This window comes from Bufo bufo, chromosome 6, assembly GCF_905171765.1.
Source record: "Bufo bufo chromosome 6, aBufBuf1.1, whole genome shotgun sequence".
Lineage (NCBI taxonomy): Eukaryota > Metazoa > Chordata > Amphibia > Anura > Bufonidae > Bufo > Bufo bufo.
In genome coordinates this window covers 437688969-437711966 of record NC_053394.1, presented here as the reverse complement: position 1 = coordinate 437711966, position 22998 = coordinate 437688969, and the positions used below count along the sequence as shown (strand labels likewise).

The 22998-nt window shown below is 53.9% G+C and overlaps 1 protein-coding gene across 1 annotated transcript; it reads right to left on the bottom strand.

The window, feature by feature from the left end:
• Positions 1-1798: 1798 nt before the first annotated feature.
• C6H17orf75 (chromosome 6 C17orf75 homolog) lies at positions 1799-20471 on the bottom strand. Its single transcript, XM_040438597.1, is given in 10 exon segments — positions 1799-2513; positions 2643-2746; positions 5849-5988; positions 6056-6120; positions 6349-6468; positions 7345-7396; positions 9205-9330; positions 16643-16712; positions 16715-16767; positions 20335-20471. Coding segments are annotated over 10 exon segments (1089 nt in total). The 3' UTR covers positions 1799-2291.
• Positions 20472-22998: the final 2527 nt, after the last annotated feature.

Sequence of the window (22998 nt, the reverse complement as noted above, 5' to 3'; positions counted from 1 at the left end):
TCCACTCATCCGCCATTACACCTCCTGGTGACAGGCGGCACCGCGTCCACTCATCCGCCATTACACCTCCTGGTGACAGGCGGCACCGCGTCCACTCATCCGCCATTACACCTCCTGGTGACAGGCGGCACCGCGTCCACTCATCCGCCATTACACCTCCTGACGACAAGCGGTGCCACATCCACTCATCCGCCATTACACCTCCTGGTGACAGGCGGCACCGCGTCCACTCATCCGCCATTACACCTCCTGGTGACAGGCGGCACCGCGCCCACTCATCCGCCATTACACCTCCTGACGACAAGCGGTGCCACATCCACTCATCCGCCATTACACCTCCTGGTGACAGGCGGCGCCTCATCCACCATTACACTTCCTGACGACAAGCGGTGCCGCGTCCACTCATCCACCATTACACCTCCTGATGACAAGCGGCACCGCGTCCACTCATCCACCATTACACCTCCTGATGACAAGCGGTGCCGCGTCCACTCATCCACCATTACACCTCCTGATGACAAGCGGTGCCGCGTCCACTCATCCACCATTACACCTCCTGATGACAAGCGGTGCCGCGTCCACTCATCCGCCATTACACCTCCTGGTGACAGGCGGCACCGCGTCCACTCATCCGCCATTACACCTCCTGGTGACAAGCGGTGCCACATCCACTCATCCGCCATTACACCTCCTGGTGACAGGCGGCGCCTCATCCACCATTACACCTCCTGACGACAAGCGGTGCCGCGTCCACTCATCCGCCATTACACCTCCTGGTGACAGGCGGCGCCTCATCCACCATTACACCTCCTGACGACTAGCGGTGCCGCGTCCACACATCCACCATTACACCTCCTGGTGACAGGCGGCGCCTCATCCACCATTACACCTCCTGACGACTAGCGGTGCCGCGTCCACACATCCGCTATTGCAGCAGCAGTCACTAGGGGGAGCGGTGGCCTCCAAGGTTCTCCAGCTGCTCCCCCTAGTGGCTGCCTGGTGTTGTGACCGTCTCCATGACAACACTGCACCTCACAGGAGACCCGTCAGTAGTGCAGCCCACAATGATGAGAAGAACATTCCAACCCCATCCAAGCGAGGAGATGGGAGACTCGCCCCACGGGGTAAGGGGCGCTCAGGCATACGGAGGGATCATTATGTACAGCGTCACGGCCGTGTGCAGCCAGACCACCGACAGAACATGATCTGGAAACCACTTCAGCCTAAGGAAGTCAATAGACGTGTGAACGAGGCCTTACTGAAAAGAAGCTGCTGATTTATACGTAAAGGGTTATTCCTTCCTCATCCTGTCCAAATATCTCATGAAGTCACATCCAGAGCTGCAATCACAATTCTGCTGCATGAGATTATATTCTGCAGGTAGCCATCACCCCTTTCCACACTTCTCTACCCCTCAGTCCTTCTCCAGACTCCTCCGTCCGCCAGCAATGGCGTTTCCCAGGGAGTGTTTCTTCTATGGGGCCAAATGGGTAAAACGAACAGCAGCAGCAGAGCCCCTGCCACTGACCCGTCCACGAAATGGAGCAGCAGTGGGAGGGGATCGGGGAGGTAATTATTGTGACATTTAACCCATTCTGGGTGCCCACTGAGCCCAGCTCCAAGGAGTAACACTCCCACAAGCTTCATGTGCACAGGGTTGAAGGGGGTCACACGACCGAACCGGCCGCATGGCACCAAGCACGTCACATGACCAGTCAGTATACCATACTGGGGCACACGTGCCCACCCTCAGATGTTCCCAGACTAACCCCCAGTGGATGCAGCAGTGTGAGCCCAGTGTCAGTCCAGCACAGCAGCTTTATTAATACAGAGCACAGGGCAGTAGTACTGAGGCGGCTGGACAGCAGTAGTGCAGTCTATCACACACTGAGGGGTGCAGGGGACCCCTGAAATGTCTGGAGGATAAAGTGTCTGAGTACAGGGGGAGTAGGGGGTAACGATGGGGGGTGAAGTCATTCCACCTCCTCTCTGCCGTGTAGATGGCGGCTTTATCCCCCCCCCCTCCCATTACACCTCTGGGCACAACTACAGGGTGGGGGCCGCAGCGGGGAGGGGGCCACGTGTAAACGGGCCTGATTAAACCTAAAAACGGCCACAATGGGGGCATCACAGAAATGATTGGGGGGGGATACAGACAGGACTGTAAACCACAAACAAAGTGCCGGGTGGGGGGATGCCCTGACCACCACATGCGGAGGGCGGGGGTCTCGTAGGTCAGAATTAATGGCGTCAGGGGGCAGGACTGTAAACCACACACACTCCTGGGGGGGTCAGGAGTCACGGACGGGGAAGCCTTCCTCGCGGATGAACTCCTCCAGCACCCTCACCACGCTCCGGGCCTCGGGCAGCTCGGCGTGCTCCACCGCCACGATCTGCAGCAGGAGGTCGCCATTCCCACAGTTCTTCAGGAAGTTGTAGCAGCGGAACAGGGCGTAATGGCTGCTCTCCGCCTGGCGGATCAGGCGCTTCAGATTGTTCATGTCTTGAATGACCTGTGAGGAGAGACAGAATGAAACAGCAGCTGGGCTCAGGCTGCAGATCTGTCCGTCATGCTTTACACTGCAGCTCACATACATTATGCGGCACTAGAGAGGCACAAGGTCCGCAGGATTCATTCTTACCTTCAGCTTGAAGTTCTCCAGCTTCTGGCGGAAGAGAAAGGGGCTGCCCCCATCGTAGGTGTTGATGAAGACCTGCATCCAGTCCTCACAGAAGCGGTTACTGACTGCGGGAGGAGAGCAGCAAAGTCAGCAGACCCCCCCCACCCCAAATCCTGAGGAGAGGTCAATGAGCGGGTGTCACGGGGCAGGGGTCTGCTGATAGAGGGGTGCCACACATGCAACATGAGGGGAGGGGAACGACTGCTGGTAGAGGGGTGCCACACACAGAACATGGGAGGGGGGGTCTACTGGTAGAGGGGTGCCACACACAGAACATGAGAGGGGGGGGTCTGCTGGTAGAGGTGCCACACATGCAACATGAGGGGGGGGAGACTGCTGGTAGAGGTGCCACACATGCAACATGAGGGGGGGGAGACTGCTGGTAGAGGTGCCACACATGCAACATGAGGGGAGGGGACTGCTGGTAGAGGTGCCACACAGAACATGGGAGGGGGGGTCTGCTGGTAGAGGGGTGCCACACACAGAACATGGGAGGGAGAGGACTGCTGGTAGAGGGGTGCCACACAGAACATGGGAGGGGGGGGGTCTGCTGGTAGAGGGGTGCCACACACAGAACATGGGAGGGGGGGTCTGCTGGTAGAGGGGTGCCACACAGAACATGGGAGGGGGGGGGGTCTGCTGGTAGAGGGGTGCCACACACAGAACATGGGAGGGGGGGTCTGCTGGTAGAGGGGTGCCACACAGAACATGGGAGGGGGGGGGGTCTGCTGGTAGAGGGGTGCCACACACAGAACAGGGGGGGGGGGGACTGCTGGTAGAGGGGTGCCACACAGAACATGGGAGGGGGGGGGGGGGTCTGCTGGTACAGGGGTGCCACACAGAACATGGGAGGGGGGGGGGGGGTCTGCTGGTACAGGGGTGCCACACAGAACATGGGAGGGAGAGGACTGCTGGTAGAGGTGCCACACACAGAACATGGGAGGGGGGGTCTGCTGGTAGAGGTGCCACACAACATGGGGGGGGGGGGTCTGCTGGTACAGGGGTGCCACACACAGAACATGGGAGGGGGGGGGTCTGCTGGTAGAGGGGTGACACACAGAACATGGGGGGGGGGGGGGTCTGCTGGTACAGGGGTGCCACACAGAACATGGGAGGGGGGGTCTGCTGGTACAGGGGTGCCACACACAGAACATGGGAGGGGGGGGTCTGCTGGTAGAGGGGTGACACACAGAACATGGGGGGGGGGGGGTCTGCTGGTACAGGGGTGCCACACAGAACATGGGAGGGGGGGTCTGCTGGTAGAGGGGTGCCACACAGAACATGGGGGGGGGGGGGGTCTGCTGGTACAGGGGTGCCACACAGAACATGGGAGGGGGGGGTCTGCTGGTACAGGGGTGCCACACACAGAACATGGGAGGGAGGGGACTGCTGGTAGAGGTGCCACACATACAACATGAAGGGGGGGGGGGGGGGGGACTGCTGGTAGAGGTGCCACACATACAACATGAGGGGGGGGGGGGGGGGTCTGCTGGTAGAGGTGCCACACACAGAACATGGGAGGGGGGGGGGGTCTGCTGGTACAGGGGTGCCACACACAGAACATGGGAGGGAGGGGACTGCTGGTAGAGGTGCCACACATACAACATGAAGGGGGGGGGGGGGGGGGACTGCTGGTAGAGGTGCCACACATACAACATGAGGGGGGGGGGGGGGGGGTCTGCTGGTAGAGGTGCCACACACAGAACATGGGAGGGGGGGGGGGGCTGCTGGTACAGGGGTGCCACACACAGAACATGGGAGGGAGGGGACTGCTGGTAGAGGTGCCACACATACAACATGAGGGGGGGGGGGGGGCTGCTGGTAGAGGGGTGCCACACAGAACATGGGAGGCGGGGTCTGCTGGTAGAGGTGCCACACATACAACATGAGGGGGGGGGGGACTGCTGGTAGAGGGGTGCCACACACAGAACATAGGAGGGGGGGGGGGGTCTGCTGGTAGAGGGGTGCCACACACAGAACATAGGAGGGGGGGGGGGGGTCTGCTGGTAGAGGGGTGCCACACACAGAACATAGGAGGGGGGGGGGGGGTCTGCTGGTAGAGGGGTGCCACACACAGAACATAGGAGGGGGGGGGGGGTCTGCTGGTAGAGGGGTGCCACACACAGAACATAGGAGGGGGGGGGGGACTGCTGGTAGAGGGGTGCCACACACAGAACATAGGAGGGGGGGGGGGGGTCTGCTGGTAGAGGGGTGCCACACACAGAACATGAGGTGGGGGGGGGGGGGAACGACTGCTGGTAGAGGGGTGCCACACAGAACATGAGAGGGGGGGGTCTGCTGGTAGAGGGGTGCCACACACAGAACATGGGGGGGCTGCTGGTAGAGGGGTGCCACAAATACAACATGGGGGGGCTGCTGGTAGAGGGGTGCCACACATACAACATGAGGGGGGGGGGGGACGACTGCTGGTAGAGGGGTGCCACACACAGAACATGGGAGGGGGGGTCTACTGGTAGAGGGGTGCCACACACAGAACATGGGAGGGGGGGGGGGTCTGCTGGTAGAGGTGTGCCACAAATACAACATGGGGGGGCTGCTGGTAGAGGGGTGCCACACATACAACATGAGGGGGGGGCGACGACTGCTGGTAGAGGGGTGCCACACACAGAACATGGGAGGGGGGGGTCTGCTGGTAGAGGGGTGACACACAGAACATGGGGGGGGGGGGGTCTGCTGGTACAGGGGTGCCACACACAGAACATGGGGGGGCTGCTGGTAGAGGGGTGCCACAAATACAACATGGGGGGGCTGCTGGTAGAGGGGTGCCACACATACAACATGAGGGGGGGGGGACGACTGCTGGTAGAGGGGTGCCACACACAGAACATGGGAGGGGGGGGGGGGGTCTGCTGGTAGAGGGGTGCCACACAGAACATGAGAGGGGGGGGTCTGCTGGTAGAGGGGTGCCACACAGAGAACATGGGGGGTCTGCTGGTAGAGGTGTGCCACAAATACAACATGGGGGGCTGCTGGTAGAGGGGTGCCACACATACAACATGAGGGGGGGGCGACGACTGCTGGTAGAGGGGTGCCACACACAGAACATGGGAGGGGGGGGGGGGGTCTGCTGGTACAGGGGTGCCACACACAGAGGGGTCTATATTCCTCCCCCCTGTCCGGTTGGCAGTATTCCCTGAGGTTCTCACCTGCATTACCCAGCTGCGGCTGACCGTCGCTGACGTCCACGGTCACAGATCGCTGCTGCTGCAGCTCAGTCATTGCCAGGCACAGGGATGTCATGGTTCCCTCCTGGACTAAGCCCTGCAGACTGGCCGAGGTCAGGAACCTACAGCAGAGTACAAGGGTCAGGCAGGACCCCACTGAGAGGTGCGCGCACAGCGGTGGTCACTTACCTACTGATATCGTTCTGCGTCTGCTCAGTGGAGTTCACAACTTCCACAGGGGTGTAGCTCAGCGCCTACACAAAGGGCGAGACATACAGGAACCATAGGTGAGTGAGCTGGGGGTTATACTCCATGCATGTAGAACAGGATGCCCTCTTCCCTATAACCTACACCTTTCATGGGGTTCCAGGAGACACAACGCTCTGCTGGTGCACACTCATGAGGAGAACGTTATCTATAATTACTCAGGAAACCGTCCTCATTGTCCAAACACTATATTATAATAACCCCCAGCATCTCACCGCATACAGCAAGTAAGCCAGCTTCTCCTGAAAGAGGTTCACCACCCGATGTATGGGCAACACTGAATCTTCAAACCAGGCAACGAGATATGGCCGAATCTCCAACTCCAGGTAACCCATCTACAGGGAGGAGAACAAAGAGATGACAGAACCGGAGATTATAACCACACGGAGGACTAGAAACTGAGGAGAGGGGACATTGTAAAGAGAGAACACGGAGGACTAGAACCAGAGGAGAGCGGACAAGGAGGACTAGAACCGGAGGAGAGCGGACAAGGAAGACTAGAACCGGAGGAGAGCGGACAAGGAGGACTAGAACCGGAGGAGAGCGGACAAGGAGGACTAGAACCGGAGGAGAGCGGACAAGGAGGACTAGAACCGGAGGAGAGGGGATATTGTAAAGAGAGAACACAGAGGACTAGAACCGGAGGAGAGCGGACAAGGAAGACTAGAACCGGAGGAGAGCGGACAAGGAAGACTAGAACCGGAGGAGAGCGGACAAGGAAGACTAGAACCGGAGGAGAGCGGACATTATAAGGAGAGGACACGGATATCTAGAACCGGAGGAGAGGGGACATTATAAGGAGAGGACACGGATATCTAGAACCGGAGGAGAGGGGACATTGTAAAGAGAGGACATGGAGGACTAGAACCGGATGAGAGGGGACATTATAAGGAGAGGACACAGAGTACTAGAACCGGAGGAGAGGGGACAAGAAGGACTAGAACCGGAGGAGAGGGGACATTATAAGGAGAGGACACGGAGGACTAGAACCGGAGGAGAGGGGATATTGTAAAGAGAGGACACGGAGGACTAGAACCGGAGGAGAGCGGACATTATAAGGAGAGAACACGGAGGACTAGAACCGGAGGAGAGCAGACAAGGAGGACTAGAACCGGAGGAGAGCGGACATTATAAGGAGAGAACACGGAGGACTAGAACCGGAGGAGAGCGGACGTTACTCATATCATGAAGGCTTTGGATCTAGTTCTCACCTTTAATTTGCTCTTCAGGCCGTCCACATAATGATCCAGCTCAAGTCTGAAGGTGACAAATTAAGGAAACCTGGGAGGTGACAATACTGGACGGACCAGAGCAGCCATCATCAGTCATCACCTTCATGATGCAGACAGTAGCTCTGGTTTATCGGATATGGGGAGGGGGGACCTCAAAACACAAAATTCTGCCTCCAGAGGAGGAGGATGAACCCCACGATATTATTCTGTAGCATCTTCTACAGAAAGGATAGAATTACATATCTTCTACTACAGAGATGGGGGCACTGGGGTAACAGGGAGGACACATCCATCTACACAGGGTAATGTGGGGGGCACTGGGGGTAACAGGGAGGACACATCCATCTACACAGGGTAATGTGGGGGGCACTGGGGTAACAGGGAGGACACATCCATCTACACAGGGTAATGTGGGGGGCACTGGGGGTAACAGGGAGGACACATCCATCTACACAGGGTAATGTGGGGGGGCACTGGGGGTAACAGGGAGGACACATCCATCTACACAGGGTAATGTGGGGGGCACTGGGGGTAACAGAGGACCCATCCATCTACACAGGGTAATGTGGGGGGCACTGGGGGTAACAGAGGACCCATCCATCTACACAGGGTAATGTGGGGGGGCACTGGGGGTAACAGGGAGGACACATCCATCTACACAGGGTAATGTGGGGGGCACTGGGGGTAACAGGGAGGACACATCCATCTACACAGGGTAATGTGGGGGGCACTGGGGGTAACAGAGGACCCATCCATCTACACAGGGTAATGTGGGGGGCACTGGGGGTAATAGGGAGGACACATCCATCTACACAGGGTAATGTGGGGGGCACCAGGGAGGACACAGCCATCTACACAGGGTAATGTGGGGGGGCACTGGGGGTAATAGGGAGGACACATCCATCTACACAGGGTAATGTGGGGGGGCACTGGGGGTAACAGGGAGGACCCATCCATCTACACAGGGTAATGTGGGGGGGCACTGGGGGTAACAGGGAGGACCCATCCATCTACACAGGGTAATGTGGGGGGCACTGGGGGTAACAGGGAGGACACAGCCATCTATACTGGGTAATGTGGGGGGCACTGGGGGTAATAGGGAGGACACATCCATCTATACTGGGTAATGTGGGGGGCACTGGGGGTAATAGGGAGGACACATCCATCTACACAGGGTAATGTGGGGGGCACTGGGGGTAATAGGGAGGACACATCCATCTACACAGGGTAATGTGGGGGGCACTGGGGGTAATAGGGAGGACACATCCATCTACACAGGGTAATGTGGGGGGCACCAGGGAGGACACAGCCATCTACACAGGGTAATGTGGGGGGGCACTGGGGGTAACAGGGAGGACACATCCATCTACACAGGGTAATGTGGGGGGCACTGGGGGTAACAGGGAGGACACATCCATCTACACAGGGTAATGTGGGGGGCACTGGGGGTAACAGGGAGGACACAGCCATCTATACTGGGTAATGTGGGGGGCACTGGAGTAACAGGGAGGACACAGCCATCTATACTGGGTAATGTGGGGGGCACTGGGGGTAACAGGGAGGACACATCCATCTACACAGGGTAATGTGGGGGGCACTGGGGTAACAGGGAGGACACAGCCATCTATACTGGGTAATGTGGGGGGCACCAGGGAGGACACAGCCATCTATACTGGGTAATGTGGGGGGCACTGGGGGTAACAGGGAGGACACAGCCATCTATACTAGGTAATGTGGGGGGCACTGGGGGTATACTCTGGGTGCACCATCTTAGGCTTTATATACTGGACACTGCTGCCTAGGTGTGTACAATGCCAAGTAGAGGCAGATGAAGGATATAGATCCAGGCCTTTCTCGCTGCCCCCCAGGAAGCAGATGATGTGTTCCGGGGGTGCAGTCGCGCTGCACTCCTCTGCTTTACCTTGTATCAGGCAGTAGTAACAGCCCAGCACATATTCAGGAGAGCTGGAAAGAGAGGAACACCACAAACATCAGAGACCTGGGGCCCCTGCAAAGCATCATGGTCACACAGCCAGAGAGATGGGCCCCTGCAATGCATCATGGTCACACACACACACACGAGACCTGGGGCCCCTGCAAAGCATCATGGTGACACAGCCAGAGAGATGAGGCCCCTGCAATGCATCATGGTCACACACACACACACACGAGACCTGGGGCCCCTGCAAAGCATCATGGTCACACAGCCAGAGAGATGAGGCCCCTGCAATGCATCATGGTCACACACACGAGACCTGGGGCCCCTGCAATGCATCATGGTCACACACACACATGAGACCTGGGGCCCCTGCAATGCATCATGGTCACACACACACACACACACACGAGACCTGGGGCCCCTGCAATGCATCATGGTCACACACACACACGAGACCTGGGGCCCCTGCAATGCATCATGGTCACACACACGAGACCTAGGGCCCCTGCAATGCATCATGGTCACACACGAGACCTGAGGCCCCTGCAATGCATCATGGTGACACACACACACGAGACCTGGGGCCCCTGCAATGCATCATGGTCACACACACGAGACCTAGGGCCCCTGCAATGCATCATGGTCACACACGAGACCTGGGGCCCCTGCAATGCATCATGGTCACACACACACACACACACACAAGACCTGGGGCCCCTGCAATGCATCATGGTCACACACACACGAGACCTAGGGCCCCTGCAATGCATCATGGTCACACACGAGACCTGGGGCCCCTGCAATGCATCATGGTCACACACACACACACACACACACACACGAGACCTGGGGCCCCTGCAAAGCATCATGGTCACACAGCCAGAGAGATGAGGCCCCTGCAATGCATCATGGTCACACACACACACGAGACCTGGGGCCCCTGCAATGCATCATGGTCACACACACACGAGACCTGGGGCCCCTGCAATGCATCATGGTCACACACACGAGACCTGGGGCCCCTGCAATGCATCATGGTCACACACACACACGAGACCTGGGGCCCCTGCAATGCATCATGGTCACACACACGAGACCTAGGGCCCCTGCAATGCATCATGGTCACACACGAGACCTGAGGCCCCTGCAATGCATCATGGTGACACACACACACGAGACCTGGGGCCCCTGCAATGCATCATGGTCACACACACGAGACCTAGGGCCCCTGCAATGCATCATGGTCACACACACGAGACCTAGGGCCCCTGCAATGCATCATGGTCACACACGAGACCTGGGGCCCCTGCAATGCATCATGGTCACACACACACATAAGACCTGGGGCCCCTGCAATGCATCATGGTCACACACACGAGACCTAGGGCCCCTGCAATGCATCATGGTCACACACGAGACCTGGGGCCCCTGCAATGCATCATGGTCACACACACGAGACCTAGGGCCCCTGCAATGCATCATGGTCACACACGAGACCTGGGGCCCCTGCAATGCATCATGGTCACACACATGAGACCTGAGGCCCCTGCAATGCATCATGGTCACACACACGAGACCTGGGGCCCCTGCAATGCATCATGGTGACACACGGATCAGGAGACGCAGCATGGCTCCTATGTGGAGGGTCTTCTTACACAGTGAAGTGACGCTGCTGGTGCGCCCTCCGCTCAGGACCCTCACTAATCAGGCGACACTTCTGTGTTTCCAAAATGTAAAATTGACACCTGCGCTCCCACTAAGTATTGTGGCGCTCGCGGGGGCTCAGCCAATCAGATGCTTTATTACACACAACTTGAGTACGATCCAGTCACGTATTAAACACCTATCTGTTGTGCCGGAGCGCAGAGGACTTACAGGGGTTGTCCTGGTCCAGAGCTGAAGCCTCCACCTAGCAGTCCCTACGGAGGGCCCAGTATGTCACCGGATCTCTGATTCAGCGCAGGGCAAAAAAGAGCATTGGAGGATGAAATGCTCTGATGCTCATATACAGGTGGGAAAGGGGGCATGTCCGGGTTCAGCCCCTTTAACTGTTCTGCCGAGCTGAGGGGGGAGGCCTTCTTTTTCCCCCCGATATCTCCTCAATGGTAGCAGCTAGAGGATTGCAACTGGTCTTGTTTAAAAGCTGGCATTCCAAAATGAGAGCATTAGTCCAAGCTAAACAGGAGATATCACCGTTAGAAATCGAGTCAGGAATAATTGCCAGTAAAACCTGCTTTGACGTTCAGCTGTGTTCACAGCACCCTGATTTCTAACAGTGATATCTTCCCATGTACTGAAGATATTGCTGTAATTCGGGTATTGTATGTTATTGGAATGTCAGCTTTCAAACAATATAAAGCCCAGATCTCTAGCTGGTACCAAACCAGAGATATGAGCAGCTACAGCAGCCGCCCCCCTCCATGTCAGTCCGGAGGAGGAGGGTGGGCAGAGCTGACAGCCTGCAGGAGCAAAGGAAAAATCCTGGCGCTCATCACTGTAGGGACCCACATCATGAAATGATGTTACTTTTACCACAGTGAACGCCGTAAATAAAGTCCACAAAATAAAGAAAAAAATTGAATTTTTTTTAATTTTTCCTAATAAAAATAAGACAATAAAAAAATTTTAATACACTATATACAGTTGCAAGAAAAAGTATGTGAACCCTTTGGAATGATATGGATTTTTGCAGAAATTGGTCATAAAATGTGATCTGATCTTCATCTAAGTCACAACAATAGACAATCACAGTCAAGAGGAATGGTGAAGAATTACTCCTGACCGTTGTCTGATCTGCAACTACAGGAAACGTTTGGTTGAAGTTATTGCTGCCAAAAGGAGGTTCAACCAGTTATTAAATCCAAGGGTTCACATACTTTTTCCACCTGCACTGTGAATGTTTACATGGTGTGTTCAATAAAAACATGGTAACATTTAACTCTTTGTGTGTTATTAGTTTAAGCAGACTGTGATTGTCTATTGTTGTGACTTAGATGAAGATCAGATCACATTTTATGACCAATTTGTGCAGAAATATAAAAAAAAAAAAAAAAAAAAAAAATACAACTAATCTTGCAAAAAAAAAAAGAAATGTTATGACTGCTGGAACACAAAGGGGGAAATATTATTGGTCCTTAAAGAGGACCTTTCACCGATTTTTACCCTATGAACTAACTATACAGACATGTGGAGCGGCGCCCGGGGATCTCACTGCACTTACTATTATCCCCGGGCGCCGCTCCGTTCTCCTGCTATGCCCTCCGGTATCTCCGTTCCCTAAGTTATGGTAGGCGGAGTCTGCCCTAGCGCTGGCCAATCGCATTGCAGAGCTCACAGCCTGGGAGAAAATAACCTCCCAGACTGTGAGCTCTGCGCTGCGATTGGCCAGCGCTAGAGCAGAACAAGGGCAGACTCCGCCTACTATAACTTAGTGACTGGAATCTCCGCCTACTATAACTTAGTGACTGGAATCTCCGCCTACTATAACTTAGTGAGCGGAGATACCGGAGGGCATAGCGGGAGAACGGAGCGGCGCCCAGGGATAATAGTAAGTGCAGTGAGATCCCCGGGCGCCGCTCTACATGTCTGTATAGTTAGTTCATAGGGTAAAAATCGTGAAAGGTCCTCTTTAAGGCTAAAATTAAATTTTGTCACTAAAGGGTTAAAAATGCAATAGTGTCCCCAGAGTTGTCCGCCACCAAGATTTACTGCAGAAATATTAAAAATCTACAAGAAAAAAAGTTTTTGGGAAGGTTTACTCTCATTTTACCTGGACTGTAAAGGAAATTAAATCACAAGCACAGAGGAAGGACTGGAGATCTGGATGTCACGGTCACAGGGACTTCATCAGCAAATGAGAGCAGAGGAGTACTACAGCATGGCCGCAAGCTAGTGTGTAGAGGCAAGATGGTTCCAGTAATGTGCAAAGAACCGTCAGACTGGACGAGAAGATAATCAGGTAAAGAACAGGGACTGATACTCTGCAGGAGCCTGGTTCTATAGGACAGCCCCCTAGATAGTATTAGTCCCTGCTCTATCACTGGACCTCTGCTGTACATGTAGGACATGGTGCGGTTCTATAGGACAGCCCCCTAGATAGTATTAGTCCCTGCTCTATCACTGCACCTCTGCTGTACATGTAGCGGATCTATAGGACAGCCTCCTAGATAGTATTAGTCCATGCTCTATCACTGGACCTCTGCTGTACATGTAGGACATGGTGCGGTTCTATAGGACAGTCTCCTGTACGGTATTAGTCCCTGCTCTATCACTGGACCTCTGCTGTACATGCAGGACATGGTGCAGATCTATAGGACAGCCTCCTGTACGGTATTAGTCCCTGCTCTATCACTGGACCTCGGCTGTACATGTAGCGGATCTATAGGACAGCCTCCTGTACGGTATTAGTCCCTGCTCTATCACTGGACCTCTGCTGTACATGTAGGACATGGTGCGGATCTATAGGACAGCCCCCTAGATAGTATTAGTCCCTGCTCTATCACTGGACCTCTGCTGTACATGTAGGACATGGTGCGGATCTATAGGACAGCCTCTTGTACGGTATTAGTCCCTGCTCTATCACTGGACCTCTGCTGTACATGTAGGACATGGTGCGGATCTATAGGACAGTCTCCTGTACGGTATTAGTCCCTGCTCTATCACTGGACCTCTGCTGTACATGTAGGACATGGTGCGGTTCTATAGGACAGCCTCCTGTACGGTATTAGTCCCTGCTCTATCACTGGACCTCTGCTGTACATGTAGGACATGGTGCGGTTCTATAGGACAGCCTCCTGTAAGGTATTAGTCCCTTCTCTATCACTGGACCTCTGCTGTACATGTAGGACATGGTGCGGTTCTATAGGACAGCCCCCTGTACGGTATTAGTCCCTGCTCTATCACTGGACCTCTGCTGTACATGTAGGACATGCTGCGGTTCTATAGGACAGCCTCCTGTAAGGTATTAGTCCCTGCTCTATCACTGCACCTCTGCTATACATGTAGGACATGGTGCGGATCTATAGGACAGCCTCTTGTACGGTATTAGTCCCTTCTCTATCACTGGACCTCTGCTGTACATGTAGGACATGGTGCGGTTCTATAGGACAGCCTCCTGTACGGTATTAGTCCCTGCTGTACATGTAGGACATGGTGCGGATCTATAGGACAGCCTCCTAGATAGTATTAGTCCCTGCTCTATCACTGGACCTCTGCTATACATGTAGGACATGGTGCGGATCTATAGGACAGCCTCCTAGATAGTATTAGTCCCTGCTCTATCACTGGACCTCTGCTGTACATGTAGGACATGGTGCGGATCTATAGGACAGTCCTCCTGTACGGTATTAGTCCCCTGATCTATCACTGGACCTCTGCTGTACATGTAGGACATGGTGCGGTTCTATAGGACAGCCCCCTGTACGGTATTAGTCCCTGCTCTATCACTGGACCTCTGCTGTACATGTAGGACATATTGCGGATCTATAGGACAGCCCCCTAGATAGTATTAGTCCCTGATCTATCACTGGACCTCTGCTGTACATGTAGGACATGGTGCGGATCTATAGGACAGCCTCCTGTACGGTATTAGTCCCTGCTCTATCACTGGACCTCTGCTGTACATGTAGGACATGGTGCGGTGTCTTAGGACAGCCTCCTGTACGGTATTAGTCCCTGCTCTATCACGGGACCTCTGCTGTACATGTAGGACACGGTGCGGTTCTATAGGACAGTCCCCTAGATAGTATTAGTCCTTGATCTATCACTGGACCTCTGCTGTACATGTAGGACATGGTGCGGATCTATAGGACAGTCTCCTGTACGGTATTAGTCCCTGCTCTATCACTGGACCTCTGCTGTACATGTAGGACATGGTGCGGATCTATAGGACAGCCTCCTGTACGGTATTAGTCCCTGATCTATCACTGACCTCTGCTGTACATGCAGGACATGGTGCGGTTTCTATAGGACAGCCTCCTGTACGGTATTAGTCCCTGCTCTATCACTGGACCTCTGCTGTACATGTAGGACATGGGTGCGGTTCTATAGGGACAGCCTCCTGTACGGTATTAGTCCCTGCGCTATCACTGGACCCTCTGCTGTACATGTAAGGACATGGTGCGGATCTATAGGACAGCCTCCTGTACGGTATTAGTCCCTGCTCTATCACTGGACCTCTGCTGTACATGTAGGACATGGTGCGGTTCTATAGGACAGCCTCCTGTACGGTATTAGTCCCTGCTCTATCACTGGACCTCTGCTGTACATGTAGGACATGGTGCGGTTCTATAGGACAGTCTCCTGTACGGTATTAGTCCCCTGCTCTATCACTGGACCTCTGCTGTACATGTAGGACATGGTGCGGTTCTATAGGACAGCCTCCTGTACGGTATTAGTCCCCTGCTCTATAACTGGACCTCTGCTGTACGTGTAGGACATGGTGCGGTTCTATAGGACCAGTCCCCTAGATAGTATTAGTCCCTGATCTATCACTGGACCTCTGCTGTACATGTAGGACATGGTGCGGTTCTATAGGACAGTCTCCTGTACGGTATTAGTCCCTGATCATCACTGGACCTCCGCTGTACATGCAGGACATGGTGCGGTTCTATAGGACAGTCTCCTGTACGGAATTAGTCCCTGCTCTATCACTGGACCTCTGCTGTACATGTAAGGACATGGTGCGGTTCTATAGGACAGCCTCCTAGATAGTATTCGTCCCTGCTCTATCACTATTTTCTGAGTCCAGCCTGACTGTTCTGAGCAGATTTCTGGAGCCATCTTACGTCTAAACACCTCCCAGCTCGGTACATACCCCAGGAGTCATATCCCCGGCTATATGCTGTATACACACGAGCTCGCCCCATTGTCTCCCCTTCAGGTGTTGGTTCACATAACTTTTCCTTTCTCATGGATTTACTTCATGTCCTCCTCTTTCCGTGTTGTTTTGGACGATAGTGTGGTCGCTGTTTGAGCGCGTGCTACCCTGATCTGCCACCAATGTCAGATTGGGGGGGTCCCACCGCTGAGACCCGCACCCAACTCTAGAACAGGAAGGACAGCAGGCAGGGGCTGTAAGCTCTGCATCATTTTCTATGGAAGGACATGAATAGAGGGTGGCTATAGGTCTCATCAGAGGCGCCGTGCTTTACACTGCTCCATGCTCTATTAAGACACAGCTATCATCAGTGAGTGTAGCTGAGGCTGCAGTGTCCATGGGGGATATGTACACCCCTCGAGTCCTTATCTGTGGCTCAGGCAGCTTCTTACACCATGCTTTACACTGCATTCACACCTGCAGCCCAACATTAATCTGGGTGATCAGAGAGGGCTACTTACCCAAGGTCCACAGATGACACGTTCCCCACACCCTCAAACATGGCTCCTCGGGACAAGCGCTTTGCTATGACGTCCGGAGCTCGGGGTCGGCCTCAGCAGCGAGGTTCGTGTCTACCAGAGACAGGCTGTACAGAGAAGCACAGAGACGTCAGCAGAGCAGGAGGCTTATAACGGGGGTTCATGGGGGGCAGGATACACAGAGGACATCACCTGAAATCTTCTCCACATGGGTGTCTGCAGCACTACTCTCATCATCCTCACCATCTCTATGCTGGGAGTCGCTGCAACAGAGAATCACATGTCAGCACAAGAGGTAACAGGGGGCAGATATTGGGGGCCTCTCACCCCCGGCCTGCTGGTACAGGTAGTAGTAGTGATATAGGGGGTATAATAGATATGGGGGGGGCTCCTCTCACCCCCCGGCCTGCTGGTACAGGTAGTAGTAGTGATATAGGAGGTATAATAGATATTGGGGGCTCCTCTCACCCCCCGGCCTGCTGGTACAGGTAGTAGTAGTGATATAGGGGGTATAATAGATATGGGGGGCTCCTCTCACCCCCCCCCCCCCCCCGGCCTGCTGGTACAGGTAGTACAGTGATATAGGGGGTATAATAGATATGGGGGGGCTCCTCTCACCCCCCGGCCTGCTGGTACAGGTAGTAGTAGTGATATAGGGGGTATAATAGATATGGGGGGCTCCTCTCACCCCCCGCCTGCTGGTACAGGTAGTAGTAGTGATATAGGGGGTATAATAGATATGGGGGGCTCCTCTCACCCCCCGGCCTGCTGGTACAGGTAGTAGTAGTGATATAGGGGGTATAATAGATATGGGGGGGCTCCTCTCACCCCCCGGCCTGCTGGTACAGGTAGTAGTAGTGATATAGGGGGTATAATAGATATGAGGGGCTCCTCTCACCCCCCGGCCTGCTGGTACAGGTAGTAGTAGTGATATAGGGGGTATAATAGATATGGGGGGCTCCTCTCACCCCCCGGCCTGCTGGTACAGGTAGTAGTAGTGATATAGGGGGTATAATAGATATGGGGGCTCCTCTCACCCCCCCGGCCTGCTGGTACAGTAGTAGGTAGTGATATAGGGGGTATAATAGATATGGGGGGCTCCTCTCACCCCCCGGCCTGCTGGTACAGGTAGTAGTAGTGATATAGGGGGTATAATAATATGGGGGGCTCCTCTCACCCCCCGGCCTGCTGGTACAGGTAGTAGTAGTGATATAGGGGGGTATAATAGATATGGGGGGGCTCCTCTCACCCCCCGGCCTGCTGGTACAGGTAGTAGCAGTGATATAGGGGGTATAATAGATATGGGGGCTCCTCTCACCCCGCCGCCTGCTGGTACAGGTACAGGCAGTAGTGATATAGGGGGTATAATAGATATGGGGGGCTCCTCTCACCCCCCGGCCTGCTGGTACAGGTAGTAGCAGTGATATAGGGGGTATAATAGATATTGGGGGCTCCTCTCACCCCCCGGCCTGCTGGTACAGGTACAGGCAGTAGTAGTGATATAGGAGGTATAATAGATATTGGGGGGGCTCCTCTCACCCCCCCGGCCTGCTGGAACAGGTAGTAGTAGTGATATAGGGGGTATAATAGATATGGAGGGGCTCCTCTCACCCCCCGGCCTGCTGGTACAGGTAGTAGTAGTGATATAGGGGGTATAATAGATATGGGGGGCTCCTCTCACCCCCCGGCCTGCTGGTACAGGTAGTAGTAGTGATATAGGGGGTATAATAGTATGGGGGGCTCCTCTCACCCCCCGGCCTGCTGGAACAGGTAGTAGTATGGATATAGGGGGTATAATAGATATTGGGGGGGGCTCCTCTCACCCCCCGGCCTGCTGGTACAGGTAGTAGCAGTGATATAGGGGGTATAATAGATATGGGGGGCTCCTCTCACCCCCCGGCCTGCTGTACAGGTAGTAGTAGTGATATAGGGGGTATAATAGATATGGGGGGGCTCCTCTCACCCCGGCCTGCTGGTACAGGTAGTAGCAGTGATATAGGGGGGTATAATAGATATTGGGGGGGCTCCTCTCACCCCCCGGCCTGCTGGTACAGGCAGTAGTAGTGATATAGGGGGTATAATAGATATGAGGGGCTCCTCTCACCCCCCCGGCCTGCTGGTATAGGTAGTAGCAGTGATATAGGGGGTATAATAGATATGGGGGGCTCCTCTCACCCCCCCCCCCCCCCCGGCCTGCTGGTACAGGTAGTAGTAGTGATATAGGGGGTATAATAGATATGGGGGGGCTCCTCTCACCCCCCGGCCTGCTGGTACAGGTAGTAGTAGTGATATAGGGGGTATAATAGATATGGGGGGGGCTCCTCTCACCCCCCGGCCTGCTGGTACAGGTAGTAGCAGTGATATAGGGGGTATAATAGATATGGGGGGGCTCCTCTCACCCCCCGGCCTGCTGGTACAGGTAGTAGCAGTGATATAGGGGGTATAATAGATATGGGGGGCTCCTCTCACCCCCGGCCTGCTGGTACAGGTAGTAGTAGTGATATAGGGGGTATAATAGATATGGGGGGGGCTCCTCTCACCCCCCCCCCCGGCCTGCTGGTACAGGTAGTAGTAGTGATATAGGGGGGATAATAGATATGGGGGGCTCCTCTCACCCCCCGGCTGCTGGTACAGGTAGTAGCAGTGATATAGGGGGTATAATAGATATGGGGGGGCTCCTCTCACCCCCCGGCCTGCTGGTACAGGCAGTAGTGATATAGGGGGTATAATAGATATGGGGGGCTCCTCTCACCCCCGGCCTGCTGGTACAGGTAGTAGCAGTGATATAGGGGGTATAATAGATATATGGGGGGCTCCCTCTCACCCCCCGGCCTGCTGGTACAGGTAGTAGTAGTGATATAGGGGGTATATCAGATATGGGGGGCTCCTCTCACCCCCCGGCCTGCTGGTACAGGTAGTAGTAGTGATATAGGGGGTATAATAGATATGGGGGGCTCCTCTCACCCCCCGGCCTGCTGGTACAGGTAGTAGTAGTGATATAGGGGGTATAATAGATATGGGGGGCTCCTCTCACCCCCCGGCCTGCTGGTACAGGCAGTAGTAGTGATATAGGGGGTATAATAGATATTGGGGGGGCTCCTCTCACCCCCCGGCCTGCTGGTACAGGTACAGGCAGTAGTGATATAGGGGTATAATAGATATGAGGGGCTCCTCTCACCCCCCTGCCTGCTGGTACAGGCAGTAGTAGTGATATAGGGGGTATAATAGATATGGGGGGGCTCCTCTCACCCCCCGGCCTGCTGGTACAGGTAGTAGTAGTGATATAGGGGGTATAATAGATTAGGGGGGGCTCCTCTCACCCCCCGGCCTGCTGGTACAGGTAGTAGTAGTGATATAGGGGGTATAATAGATATGGGGGGCTCCTCTCACCCCCCCGGCCTGCTGGTACAGGCAGTAGTAGTGATATAGGGGGTATAATAGATATGGGGGGGGCTCCTCTCACCCCCCCGGCCTGCTGGTACAGGCAGTAGTGATATAGGGGCTTAATAGATATGGGGGGGCTCTCTCACCCCCCGGCCTGCTGGTACAGGCAGTAGTAGTGATATAGGGGGTATAATAGAGATTGGGGGGCTCCTCCTCACCCCCGGCCTGCTGGTACAGGTACAGGCAGTAGTGATATAGGGGGTATAATAGATATGAGGGGCTCCTCTCACCCCCCGGCCTGCTGGTACTGGTACAGGCAGTAGTAATGGCCGCCGGGCCGCTCTCCCTTCCTCTCGTCGCCGCCATCCTCGCTTCTCACATCGTCACCGTCCACGGACTCGGCCAGAGAGCTCTGCGCCGGTAACATCCCCACGAATGACAGAGAGATCAGCGGTCCGTCTTCATTACCAGTCCCCTGGAGACTCACACAACAGTTCCGCGAAAAATAAAGGTTCCGACCTTTACAAAGCTGCAAAGACCTGACGTCATCCGGAGACCGGAAGAGGACGGACCCGGGCTCCTAACCGGACCTGCGGACGGCCAGGAAGACCCCTGAGCAGCTGTATGACGTCACACCTAATGAGAAGAAGGGACACTTTGTGCACAAGATTTCTGCACTAGGCCACGCCTCTAACTCCGCCCAAAAACAACACCTATTCCTCTAAATTTCCCCCTCATGGTAATTAGCCCCCTCACAGTAGTTATACAGATATGTGCCCCCCTAACAGTAGTTATTACAGATATGTGACCCCCTCACAGTAGTTATTACCAGATATGTGCCTCTCACAGTAGTTATTACCAGATATGTGCCCCCTCACTGTAGTTATTACCAGATATGTGCCCCCCTCACAGTAGTTTATTACCAGATATGTTACCCCCTCACAGTAGTTATTACAAGATTGTGCCCCCTCACAGTAGTTATTACCAGATATGTGCCCCCCTAACAGTAGTTATTACCAGATATGTGCCCCCCTCACAGTAGTTATTACCAGATATGTACCCCCCTCACAGTAGTTATTACCAGATATGTGCCCCCTCACAGTAGTTATTACCAGATATGTGCCCCTCACAGTAGTTATTACCAGATATCTGCCCTCTCACAGTAGTTATACCAGATATGTGCCCCCTCACAGTAGTTATTACCAGATATGTGACCCCCTCACAGTAGTTATTACCAGATATGTGACCCCCTCACAGTAGTTATTACCAGATATGTGCCCCCTCACAGTAGTTATTACCAGATATGTGCCCCCTCACAGTAGTTAAACCAGATATGTGCCCCTCACAGTAGTTATTACCAGATATGTGACCCCCTCACAGTAGTTATTACCAGATATGTGACCCCCTCACAGTACTTATTACCAGATATGTGCCCCTCACAGTAGTTATTACCAGATATCTGCCCCCTCACAGTAGTTATTACCAGATATGTGACCCCCTCACAGTAGTTATTACCAGATATGTGACCCCCTCACAGTAGTTATTACCAGATATGTGCCCCCTCACAGTAGTTATTACCAGATATGTGACCCCCTCACAGTAGTTATTACCAGATATGTGCCCCCCTCACAGTAGTTATTACCAGATATGGCCCTCTCACAGTAGTTATTACCAGATATGTGCCCCTCACAGTAGTTATTACCAGATATGTGCCCCCCTCACAGTAGTTATACCAGATATGGCCCCCTCACAGTAGTTATTAACCAGATATGTGCCCCCCTCACAGTAGTTATTACCAGATATGTCCCCCTCACAGTAGTTATTACCAGATATATGCCCCTCACAGTAGTTATTACCAGATATGTGCCCCCTCACAGTAGTTATTACCAGATATGTGCCCCTCACAGTAGTTATTACCAGATATGTGCCCCTCACAGTAGTTATTACCAGATATGTGCCCCTCACAGTAGTTATTACCAGATATGTGCCCCTCACAGTAGTTATTACCAGATATGTGCCCCTCACAGTAGTTATTACCAGATATGTGCCCCTCACAGTAGTTATACCAGATATGTGCCCCTCACAGTAGTTATAACCAGATATGTGCCCCCTCACAGTAGTTATTACCAGATATGTGCCCCCCTCACAGTAGTTATACCAGATATGGCCCCCTCACAGTAGTTATTACCAGATATGTGCCCCCCTCACAGTAGTTATTACCAGATATGTGCCCCCTCACAGTAGTTATTACCAGATATGTGCCCCCTCACAGTAGTTATTACCAGATATGTGCCCCCCTCACAGTAGTTATACCAGATATGGCCCCCTCACAGTAGTTATTACCAGATATGGCCCCCTCACAGTAGTTATTACCAGATATGTGCCCCTCACAGTAGTTATACCAGATATGGCCCCCTCACAGTAGTTTATTACCAGATATGGTGCCCCTCACAGTAGTTATTACCAGATATGTGCCCCCTCACAGTAGTTATACCAATATGTGACCCCCTCACAGTAGTTATTACCAGATATGTGCCCCCTCACAGTAGTTTATTACCAGATATGTGCCCCTCACAGTAGTTATTACCAGATATGGCCCCCTCACAGTAGTTATTACCAGATATGTGCCCCCTCACAGTAGTTATTACCAGATATGTGCCTCTCACAGTAGTTATACCAGATATGTGCCCTTCACAGTAGTTATTACCAGATATGTGCCCCCTCACAGTAGTTATTACCAGATATGTTGCCCCTCACAGTAGTTATTACCAGATATGTGCCCCTCACAGTAGTTATTACCAGATATGTGACCCCTCACAGTACTTATTACCAGATATGTGCCCCCCTCACAGTAGTTATTACCAGATATGGCCCCCTCACAGTAGTTATATACCAGATATGTGCCCCTCACAGTTGTTATTACCAGATATGTGCCCCCTCACAGTAGTTTTACC